Raw genomic sequence first — 12,129 nt, forward strand, 5'->3', positions numbered from 1 at the left:
CTGATTGAGCTAATCATGTAAATGTAATTAACTTAGAGAGTCGAGGGAACACTAAATAATATTTATAGAGCTGTTATCTTCCGAATAAACTCTTAAAGACCTAGTAATATTTTACATCAATAGCAGTCAATATTAATCGTCACCTTATTTCAGTCTCATCTGAAAGTTGTACATTCTTGGTTATCTTCACGAACCCTGGCTAACAAGTTGAAGTTTTAATGATTTATTTACTAAATACCTAACTAATCAAAACAGAATTAAATATTTCAAAGAATGAATCATACCTTGATTACAAATGACGTCATGAAGGAAAACGTCCCTAGCGGGCGGGACAGATATGACAGCTGGTTACACAAAAGAAAAGGGGCTGGGTTTGAGTGAAAGAGCGGGAAGACTTGAGGAACAAAGGGAGAAGCCGTGCTTCGTAAATACAGTGCATTCTAAATTACCGCCCATTTGGAAAAGGAAAATGCAATAAATATTTACTCTGAGCTGCGCTTCGGTAGGTTGGTGGTAGATGTAAGGCCGTGTTGCCAAACCGAGTCCTTTGAAGAATGTCTCTGGTTGTCAATTGGATACGGTGTAGTAACGTCATTGTATGATTTAAATATTTTTTTTATTACCTTTATTTAACTAGGCAACAGCCCAATCCATACAGTCTACAGTGGCTAAGTCTACAGCCCAGCCCAATCCATACAGTCTACAGTGGCTAGCCCAGTTAAGAACAAATTCTTATCTTCAATGACGGCCTAGGAACAGTGGGTTAACTGCCTGTTCAGGGGCAGAACGACAGATTTGTACCTTGTCAGCTCAGGGATTCGACCTTGCAACCTTTCGGTTACTAGTCCAACGCTCTAACCACTAGGCCACCCTGCCGCCGTGATAGATGGGATACTCTGTCTGTTCTTTCCTAGCCTGCGTTTGCAGCTGCTGTTGCTAACGGCTAGGAGGTATCACTTCTGTAGTGAATAAGAGTTCAAAGTTCATACCATTCGCCACCAAAGCTCACTCTGAGGTTGGCTTAGTTCTGTAGTTGACATGTTAGTCCTTTTAACAGAGGCTGCAGACCTCACGTACTTGGAACAGGAGGTTATATTGTCGTCAAGGTATAGGTATAGGAATGGTATAGGATGTATGGTATAGGAAGGGAGAGGAGGGCGTGTTTGAAAAGTTTTATAACCCAGGCGGGCCACTGATTGAGCAGAGCCCTAACCTTATGAAAACCCAAATCTCTCATTTGGAAGCTAAAATTTAATCTCTTCACCAATATTTTTTTATATTTTATATTCAAACATTTAAATTGAACAACAATTCCATGTGAATCCGATAACTCTGATGTGTAGACTTTCCACTGTAGAGTTTATGTCATCTTAACATTGATGAGAATGTCTCAGATGACAACCGAACTGACATCATATTCATTAAGTACCAACGCATATGTTCAATTGGTCGCATTACCAGAATATAGTTAATTTCCCCCCACCTTCTGATGTTCCCAGAATCTCTGTTAAGGTTTTTTTTAATGTCACATCAGTAGGGTAGAGAGAGGAAAAAGGGGGGAGAGGTATTTATGACTGTCATAAACCTACCCCCAGGCCAACATCATATCATATATTTATTTTACCTTTATTTAACTAGGCAGGTCAGTTAAGAACAAATTCTTATTTTCAATGACGGCCTACCGGGGAACAGTGGGTTAACTGCCTGTTCAAGGGCAGAACGACAGATTTGTACCTTGTCAGCTCGGGGGTTTGAACTTGCAACCTTCCGGTTACTAGTCCAACGCTCTAACCACTAGCTACCCTGCCGCCTCTACACTCTAACCACTAGGCTACCCTGCCGCCTCTACGCTCTAACCACTAGGCTACCCTGCCGCCGTATGGTACTGTAGGTATTTATGACTGTCATTAACCTACACCCAGGCCAACGTCATGACAGTATGGTACTGTAGGTATTTATGACTGTCATTAACCTACCCCCAGGCCAACGTCATGACAGTATGGTACTGTAGGTATTTATGAATGTCATTAACCTACCCCCAGGCTAACGTCATGACAGTATGGTACTGTAGGTATTTATGACTGTCATTAACCTACCCCCAGGCCAACGTCATGACAGGAGGAAGAAGAGAATTGAACCTTGAAGATGCTGCTGCTGTGTTTCTGTCTCTGTGGCGGTGTCTTGGCTTGAGGCTGGCCACGTGGGGAATCCCTATGGCTTGGACCGGAGGATCTGTTATGCCCCACCGACCTGTGACACAACAACAGATTTACACTTTAAACAAATGGGTTTTTCATAAATATGAAATACACAAAAATCAGTCCCCAGGTGTGAATTTATTTAATTAACTTCAACTCAATGGGTTGACCGTGGAACTTTAGAAGACGACTGGCTAGCCCAATCCATACAGTCTACAGCCCAATCCATACAGTCTACAGCCCAATCCATACAGTCTACAGTGGCTAGCCCAATCCATACAGTCTACAGCCCAATCCATACAGTCTACAGTGGCTAGCCCAATCCATACAGTCTACAGCCCAATCCATACAGTCTACAGCCCAATCCATACAGTCTACAGTGGCTAGCCCAATCCATACAGTCTACAGCCCAATCCATACAGTCTACAGTGTCTACAGCCCATTCCATACAGCTACCAATCCATACAGTCTACAGCCCAATCCATACAGTCTACAGTGGCTAGCCCGTTCCATACAGTCTACAGCCCAATCCATACAGTCTACAGCCCAATCCATACAGCCTACAGCCCAATCCATACAGTCTACAGCCCATTCCATACAGTCTACAGCCCATTCCATACAGTCTACAGCCCAATCCATACAGTCTACAGCCCAAGCCCAATCCATACAGTCTACAGCCCATTCCATACAGTCTACACAGCCTAAGCCATACAGTCTACAGCCCCATACAGTCTACAGCCCATTCCATACAGTCTACAGCCCAATCCATACAGTCTACAGCCCATTCCATACAGTCTACAGTGGCTAGCCCATACAGTCCATTCCATACAGTCTAGTCCAATACAGCCCATTCCATACAGTCTACAGCCCATTCCATACAGTCTACAGCGGCTAGCCAATCCATACAGTCTACAGCCCAATCCATACAGTCTACAGTGGCTAACCCAATCCATACAGTCTCCACAGTGGCAGCCCGTTCCATACAGTCTACAGTGGCTAGCCCAATCCATACAGTCTACAGCCCATTCCATACAGTCTACAGCCCAATCCATACAGTCTACAGTGGCTAGCCCGTTCCATACAGTCTACAGTGGCTAGCCCGTTCCATACAGTCTACAGCCCAATCCATACAGTCTACAGCCCAATCCATACAGTCTACAGCCCAGTTCCATACAGTCTACAGTGGCTAGTGGCCATACAGTAGCCCAATCCATACAGTCTACAGTGGCTATCCCATTCCATACAGTCTACAGTGGCTAGTCTACCCCTCCATTCATACAGTCTACAGCCCAATCCATACAGTCTACAGTGGCAGCCCAATCCATACAGTCTACAGTGGCAGCCCAATCCATACAGTCTACAGCCCAATCCATACAGTCTACAGCCCATTCCATACAGTCTACAGCCCAATCCATACAGTCTACAGCCAGTTCCATACAGTCTACAGTGGCTAGCCCAATCCAGCCTAGCCCAATCCATACAGTCTACAGCCCATTCCATACAGTCTACAGCCCAATCCATACAGTCTACAGTGGCTAGCCCATTCCATACAGTCTACAGTGGCTAGCCCGTTCCATACACTCTACAGCCCAATCCATACAGTCTACAGCCCAATCCATACAGTCTACAGCCCAATTCCATACAGTCTACAGTCCAATCCATACAGTCTACAGCCCAATCCATACAGTCTACAGCCCAATCCATACAGTCTACAGCCCTAGCCCAATCCATACAGTCTACAGCCAATCCATACAGTCTACAGCCCAATCCATACAGTCTACAGCCCAATCCATACAGTCTACAGTGGCTATCCCATTCCATACAGTCTACAGTGGCTAGCCCGTTCCATACAGTCTACAGCCCAATGTCTACAGCCAATCCAGCCCAATCCATACAGTCTCCATACAGTCTACAGCCCAATCCATACAGTCTACAGCCCAATCCATACAGTCTACAGCCCAATCCATACAGTCTACAGTGGCTATCCCGTTCCATACAGTCTACAGTGGCTAGCCCGTTCCATACAGTCTACAGCCCCATACAGTTCCATATACAGTCTACAGCCCAATCCATACAGTCTACAGCCCAATCCATACAGTCTACAGCCCATTCCATACAGTCTACAGCCCAATCCATACAGTCTACAGCCAATCCATACAGCTACAGCCCATTCCATACAGTCTACAGCGGCTAGCCCAATCCATACAGTCTACAGCGGCTAGCCCAATCCATACAGTCTACAGCCCAATCCATACAGTCTACAGCCCAATCCATACAGTCTACAGCCCAATCCATACAGTCTAAAGCCTAAAGCCCAATCCATACAGTCTACAGCCCAATCCATACAGTCTACAGCCCAATCCATACAGTCTACAGTGGCTAGCCCAATCCATACAGTCTACAGCCCAATCCATACAGTCTACAGTGGCTAGCCCAATCCATACAGTCTACAGCCCAATCCATACAGTCTACAGTGGCTAGCCCGTTCCATACAGTCTACAGTGGCTAGCCCAATCCATACAGTCTACAGCCCATTCCATACAGTCTACAGCCCATTCCATACAGTCTACAGCCCAATCCATAAAGTCTACAGCCCATTCCATACAGTCTACAGCCCAATCCATACAGTCTACAGCCCAATCCATACAGTCTACAGCGGCTAGCCCGTTCCATACAGTCTACAGCCCAATCCATACAGTCTACAGCCCAATCCATACAGTCTACAGTGGCTAGCCCGTTCCATACAGTCTACAGTGGCTAGCCCGTTCCATACAGTCTACAGCCCGTTCCATACAGTCTACAGCCCGTTCCATACAGTCTACAGCGGCTAGCCCAATCCATACAGTCTACAGCCCATTCCATACAGTCTACAGTGGCTAGCCCAATCCATACAGTCTACAGCCCGTTCCATACAGTCTACAGTGGCTAGCCCAATCCATACAGTCTACAGCCCATTCCATACAGTCTACAGCGGCTAGCCCAATCCATACAGTCTACAGCCCATTCCATACAGTCTACAGCCCAATCCATACAGTCTACAGCCCAATCCATACAGTCTACAGTGGCTAACCCGTTCCATACAGTCTACAGTGGCTAGCCCGTTCCATACAGTCTACAGTGGCTAGCCCAATCCATACAGTCTACAGCCCATTCCATACAGTCTACAGCCCAATCCATACAGTCTACAGTGGCTAGCCCGTTCCATACAGTCTACAGTGGCTAGCCCGTTCCATACAGTCTACAGTGGCTAGCCCAATCCATACAGTCTACAGCCCATTCCATACAGTCTACAGCCCAATCCATACAGTCTACAGTGGCTAGCCCGTTCCACACAGTCTACAGTGGCTAGCCATTCCATACAGTCTACAGCCCAATCCATACAGTCTACAGCCCAATCCATACAGTCTACAGCCTGTTCCATACAATCTACAGTGGCTAGCCCAATCCATACAGTCTACAGCCCATTCCATACAGTCTACAGCGGCTAGCCCAATCCATACAGTCTACAGCCCATTCCATACAGTCTACAGCCCAATCCATACAGTCTACAGCCCAATCCATACAGTCTACAGTGGCTAACCCGTTCCATACAGTCTACAGTGGCTAGCCCGTTCCATACAGTCTACAGTGGCTAGCCCAATCCATACAGTCTACAGCCCATTCCATACAGTCTACAGCCCAATCCATACAGTCTACAGTGGCTAGCCCGTTCCATACAGTCTACAGTGGCTAGCCCGTTCCATACAGTCTACAGTGGCTAGCCCAATCCATACAGTCTACAGCCCATTCCATACAGTCTACAGCCCAATCCATACAGTCTACAGTGGCTAGCCCGTTCCATACAGTCTACAGTGGCTAGCCCGTTCCATACAGTCTACAGCCCAATCCATACAGTCTACAGCCCAATCCATACAGTCTACAGCCTGTTCCATACAATCTACAGTGGCTAGCCCAATCCATACAGTCTACAGTGGCTATCCCATTCCATACAGTCTACAGTGGCTAGACCACCCAATCCATACAGTCTACAGCCCAATCCATACAGTCTACAGCCCAATTCATACAGTCTACAGCCCAATCCATACAGTCTACAGCCCAATCCATACAGTCTACAGCCCAATCCATACAGTCTACAGCCAGTTCCATACAGTCTACAGTGGCTAGCCCAATCCATACAGTCTACAGCCCATTCCATACAGTCTACAGCCCAATCCATACAGTCTACAGTGGCTAGCCCATTCCATACAGTCTACAGTGGCTAGCCCGTTCCATACACTCTACAGCCCAATCCATACAGTCTACAGCCCAATCCATAAAGTCTACAGCCCAATCCATACAGTCTACAGTCCAATCCATACAGTCTACAGCCCAATCCATACAGTCTACAGCCCAATCCATACAGTCTACAGCCCGTTCCCAATCCATACAGTCTACAGTCCAATCCATACAGTCTACAGCCCAATCCATACAGTCTACAGCCCAATCCATACAGTCTACAGTGGCTATCCCGTTCCATACAGTCTACAGTGGCTAGCCCGTTCCATACAGTCTACAGTGGCTAGCCCGTTCCATACAGTCTACAGCCCAATCCATACAGTCTACAGCCCAATCCATACAGTCTACAGTGGCTATCCTGTTCCATACAGTCTACAGTGGCTAGCCCGTTCCATACAGTCTACAGCCCGTTCCATACAGTCTACAGCCCAATCCATACAGTCTACAGCCCAATCCATACAGTCTACAGCCCATTCCATACAGTCTACAGCCCAATCCATACAGTCTACAGCGGCTAGCCCTTTCCATACAGTCTACAGCGGCTAGCCCAATCCATACAGTCTACAGCGGCTAGCCCAATCCATACAGTCTACAGCCCAATCCAGCCCAGCTCCATACAGTCTACAGCCCAATCCATACAGTCTAAAGCCTAAAGCCCAATCCATACAGTCTACAGCCCAATCCATACAGTCTGAAGCCCAATCCATACAGTCTACAGCCCAATCCATACAGTCTACAGCCCAATCCATACAGTCTACAGCCTAGCCCAATCCATACAGTCTACAGCCCAATCCATACAGTCTACAGCGGCTAGCCCAATCCATACAGTCTACAGCCCAATCCATACAGTCTACAGCCCAATCCATACAGTCTACAGCCTAGCCCAATCCATACAGTCTACAGCCCAATCCACACAGTCTACAGCCCAATCCATACAGTCTACAGCCCAATCCATACAGTCTACAGCCCATTCCATACAGTCTACAGCCCAATCCATACAGTCTACAGCCCAATCCATACAGTCTACAGCCCATTCCATTCAGTCTACAGCCCAATCCATACAGTCTACAGCGGCTAGCCCAATCCATACAGTCTACAGCCCAATCCATACAGTCTACAGCCCAATCCATACAGTCTACAGCCCATTCCATACAGTCTACAGCCCAATCCATACAGTCTACAGCCCAATCCATACAGTCTACAGCCCAATCCATACAGTCTACAGCCCAATCCATACAGTCTACAGTGGCTAGCCCAATCCATACAGTCTACAGCGGCTAGCCCAATCCATACAGTCTACATCCCAATCCATACAGTCTACAGCCCAATCCATACAGTCTACAGCCCAATCCATACAGTCTACAGCCCAATCCATACAGTCTACAGCCCAATCCATACAGTCTACAGCCCAATCCATACAGTCTACAGCCCAATCCATACAGTCTACAGCCCAATCCATACAGTCTACAGTGGCTATCCCGTTCCATACAGTCTACAGTGGCTAGCCCGTTCCATACAGTCTACAGCCCATTCCATACAGTCTACAGCCCAATCCATACAGTCTACAGCCCAATCCATACAGTCTACAGCCCTAGCCCGTTCCATACAGTCTACAGTGGCTAGCCCAATCCATACAGTCTACAGTGGCAGCCCATTCCATACAGTCTACAGCCCATTCATACAGTCTACAGCCCAATCCATACAGTCTACAGCCCAATCCATACAGTCTACAGCCCAATCCATACAGTCTACAGCCCAATCCATACAGTCTACAGCCTAGCCCAATCCATACAGTCTACAGTGGCCCAATCCATACAGTCTACAGCCCAATTCCATACAGTCTACAGCCCAATCCATACAGTCTACAGCCCAATCCATACAGTCTACAGCCCAATCCATACAGTCTACAGCCCAATCCATACAGTCTACAGTGGCTATCCCGTTCCATACAGTCTACAGTGGCTAGCCCGTTCCATACAGTCTACAGTCAGCCCAATTCCATACAGTCTACAGCCCAATCCATACAGTCTACAGCCCAATCCATACAGTCTACAGCCCAGCCCGTTCCATACAGTCTACAGTGGCTAGCCCAATCCATACAGTCTACAGTGGCTAGCCCAATCCATACAGTCTACAGCCCAATCCATACAGTCTACAGCCCAATCCATACAGTCTAAAGTGGCAGCCCAATCCATACAGTCTACAGCGGCTAGCCCAATCCATACAGTCTACAGCCCAATCCATACAGTCTACAGCCCAATCCATACAGTCTACAGCCCAATCCATACAGTCTACAGCCCAATCCATACAGTCTACAGCCCAATCCATACAGTCTACAGCCCAATCCATACAGTCTAAAGCAGCCCAATCCATACAGTCTACAGCGGCTAGCCCAATCCATACAGTCTACAGCCCAATCCATACAGTCTACAGCCCAATCCATACAGTCTACAGCCCAATCCATACAGTCTACAGCCCAATCCACACAGTCTACAGCCCAATCCATACAGTCTACAGCCCAATCCATACAGTCTACAGCCCAATCCATACAGTCTACAGTGGCTAGCCCATTCCATACAGTCTACAGTGGCTAGCCCGTTCCATACACTCTACAGCCCAATCCATACAGTCTACAGCCCAATCCATAAAGTCTACAGCCCAATCCATACAGTCTACAGTCCAATCCATACGGTCTACAGCCCAATCCATACAGTCTACAGCCCAATCCATACAGTCTACAGCGGCTAGCCCAATCCATACAGTCTACAGTCCAATCCATACAGTCTACAGCCCAATCCATACAGTCTACAGCCCAATCCATACAGTCTACAGTGGCTATCCCGTTCCATACAGTCTACAGTGGCTAGCCCAATTCCATACAGTCTACAGTGGCTAGCCCGTTCCATACAGTCTACAGCCCAATCCATACAGTCTACAGCCCAATCCATACAGTCTACAGCCCAATCCATACAGTCTACAGTGGCTATACTGTTCCATACAGTCTACAGTGGCTAGCCCAATCCATACAGTCTACAGCCCGTTCCATACAGTCTACAGCCCAATCCATACAGTCTACAGCCCAATCCATACAGTCTACAGCCCATTCCATACAGTCTACAGCCCAATCCATACAGTCTACAGCGGCTAGCCCGTTCCATACAGTCTACAGCGGCTAGCCCAATCCATACAGTCTACAGCGGCTAGCCCAATCCATACAGTCTACAGCCCAATCCATACAGTCTACAGCCCAATCCATACAGTCTACAGCCCAATCCATACAGTCTACAGCGGCTAGCCCAATCCATACAGTCTACAGCCCAATCCATACAGTCTGAAGCCCAATCCATACAGTCTACAGCCCAATCCATACAGTCTACAGCCCAATCCATACAGTCTACAGCGGCTAGCCCAATCCATACAGTCTACAGCCCAATCCATACAGTCTACAGCGGCTAGCCCAATCCATACAGTCTACAGCCCAATCCATACAGTCTACAGCCCAATCCATACAGTCTACAGCCTAGCCCAATCCATACAGTCTACAGCCCAATCCATACAGTCTACAGCCCAATCCATACAGTCTACAGCCCAATCCATACAGTCTACAGCCCAATCCATACAGTCTACAGCCCAATCCATACAGTCTACAGCCCAATCCATACAGTCTACAGCCCATTCCATTCAGTCTACAGCCCAATCCATACAGTCTACAGCGGCTAGCCCAATCCATACAGTCTACAGCCCAATCCATACAGTCTAAGCCCAATCCATACAGTCTACAGCCCATTCCATACAGTCTACAGCCCAATCCATACAGTCTACAGTCCATACAGTCTACTTCCCAATCCATACAGTCTACAGCCCAATCCATACAGTCTACAGTGGCTAGCCCAATCCATACAGTCTACAGCGGCTAGCCCATACAGTCTACATCCCAATCCATACAGTCTACAGCCCAATCCATACAGTCTACAGCCCAATCCATAGAGTCTACAGCCCAATCCATACAGTCTACAGCCCAATCCATACAGTCTACAGCCCAATCCATACAGTCTACAGCCCAATCCATACAGTCTACAGCCCAATCCATACAGTCTACAGTGGCTATCCATACAGTCTACAGCCCAATTCCATACAGTCTACAGTGGCTAGCCCAATCCATACAGTCTACAGCCCAATCCATACAGTCTACAGCCCAATCCATACAGTCTACAGTGGCTATCCATTCCATACAGTCTACAGTGGCTAGCCCGTTCCATACAGTCTACAGCCCATACAGTCTACAGCCCATTCCATACAGTCTACAGCCCAATCCATACAGTCTACAGTGGCTAGCCCAATCCATACAGTCTACAGCCTAGCCCAATCCATACAGTCTACAGCCCCAATCCATACAGTCTACATCCCAATCCATACAGTCTACAGCCCAATCCATACAGTCTACAGCCCAATCCATACAGTCTACAGCCCAATCCATACAGTCTACAGCCCAATCCATACAGTCTACAGCCCAATCCATACAGTCTACAGCCCAATCCATACAGTCTACAGTGGCTATCCCGTTCCATACAGTCTACAGTGGCTAGCCCGTTCCATACAGTCTACAGTGGCTAGCCCGTTCCATACAGTCTACAGCCCAATCCATACAGTCTACAGCCCAATCCATACAGTCTACAGCCCAATCCATACAGTCTACAGTGGCTATCCCGTTCCATACAGTCTACAGTGGCTAGCCCGTTCCATACAGTCTACAGCCCGTTCCATACAGTCTACAGCCCATTCCATACAGTCTACAGCCCAATCCATACAGTCTACAGCGGCTAGCCCGTTCCATACAGTCTACAGCGGCTAGCCCAATCCATACAGTCTACAGCCCAATCCATACAGTCTACAGCCCAATCCATACAGTCTACAGCCCAATCCATACAGTCTACAGCCCAATCCATACAGTCTAAAGCCTAAAGCCCAATCCATACAGTCTACAGCCCTAGCCCAATCCATACAGTCTACAGCCTAGCCCAATCCATACAGTCTACAGCCCAATCCATACAGTCTACAGCCCAATCCATACAGTCTACAGCCCAATCCATACAGTCTACAGCCCAATCCATACAGTCTAGCCCAATCCATACAGTCTACAGCCCAATCCATACAGTCTACAGCGGCTAGCCCAATCCATACAGTCTACAGCCCAATCCATACAGTCTACAGCCCAATCCATACAGTCTACAGCCCTAGCCCAATCCATACAGTCTACAGCCCAATCCATACAGCCCAATCCATACAGTCTACAGCCCAATCCATACAGTCTACAGCCCATTCCATACAGTCTACAGCCCAATCCATACAGTCTACAGCCCAATCCATACAGTCTACAGCCCATTCCATTCAGTCTACAGCCCAATCCATACAGTCTACAGCGGCTAGCCCAATCCATACAGTCTACAGCCCAATCCATACAGTCTACAGCCCAATCCATACAGTCTACAGCCCATTCCATACAGTCTACAGCCCAATCCATACAGTCTACAGCCCAATCCATACAGTCTACAGCCCAATCCATACAGTCTACAGCCCAATCCATACAGTCTACAGTGGCTAGCCCAATCCATACAGTCTACAGCGGCTAGCCCAATCCATACAGTCTACAGCCCAA

At 47.7% G+C, this 12,129-nt stretch overlaps 1 protein-coding gene across 1 annotated transcript in view; it reads right to left on the minus strand.

The window, feature by feature from the left end:
* The window catches only part of LOC135564044 (uncharacterized), a 74,897-nt gene that overhangs the window by 42,660 nt on the left and 20,108 nt on the right, over positions 1-12,129 (minus strand). Inside the window, exon 3 of the mRNA XM_065008457.1 lies at positions 2,139-2,250. Within this exon, the coding sequence (XP_064864529.1) occupies positions 2,139-2,250 (112 nt within the window). The remainder of the gene's footprint in view (positions 1-2,138; positions 2,251-12,129) is intronic.

The sequence above is a fragment of the Oncorhynchus nerka genome, linkage group LG23 (genome assembly GCF_034236695.1).
Source record: "Oncorhynchus nerka isolate Pitt River linkage group LG23, Oner_Uvic_2.0, whole genome shotgun sequence".
Lineage (NCBI taxonomy): Eukaryota > Metazoa > Chordata > Actinopteri > Salmoniformes > Salmonidae > Oncorhynchus > Oncorhynchus nerka.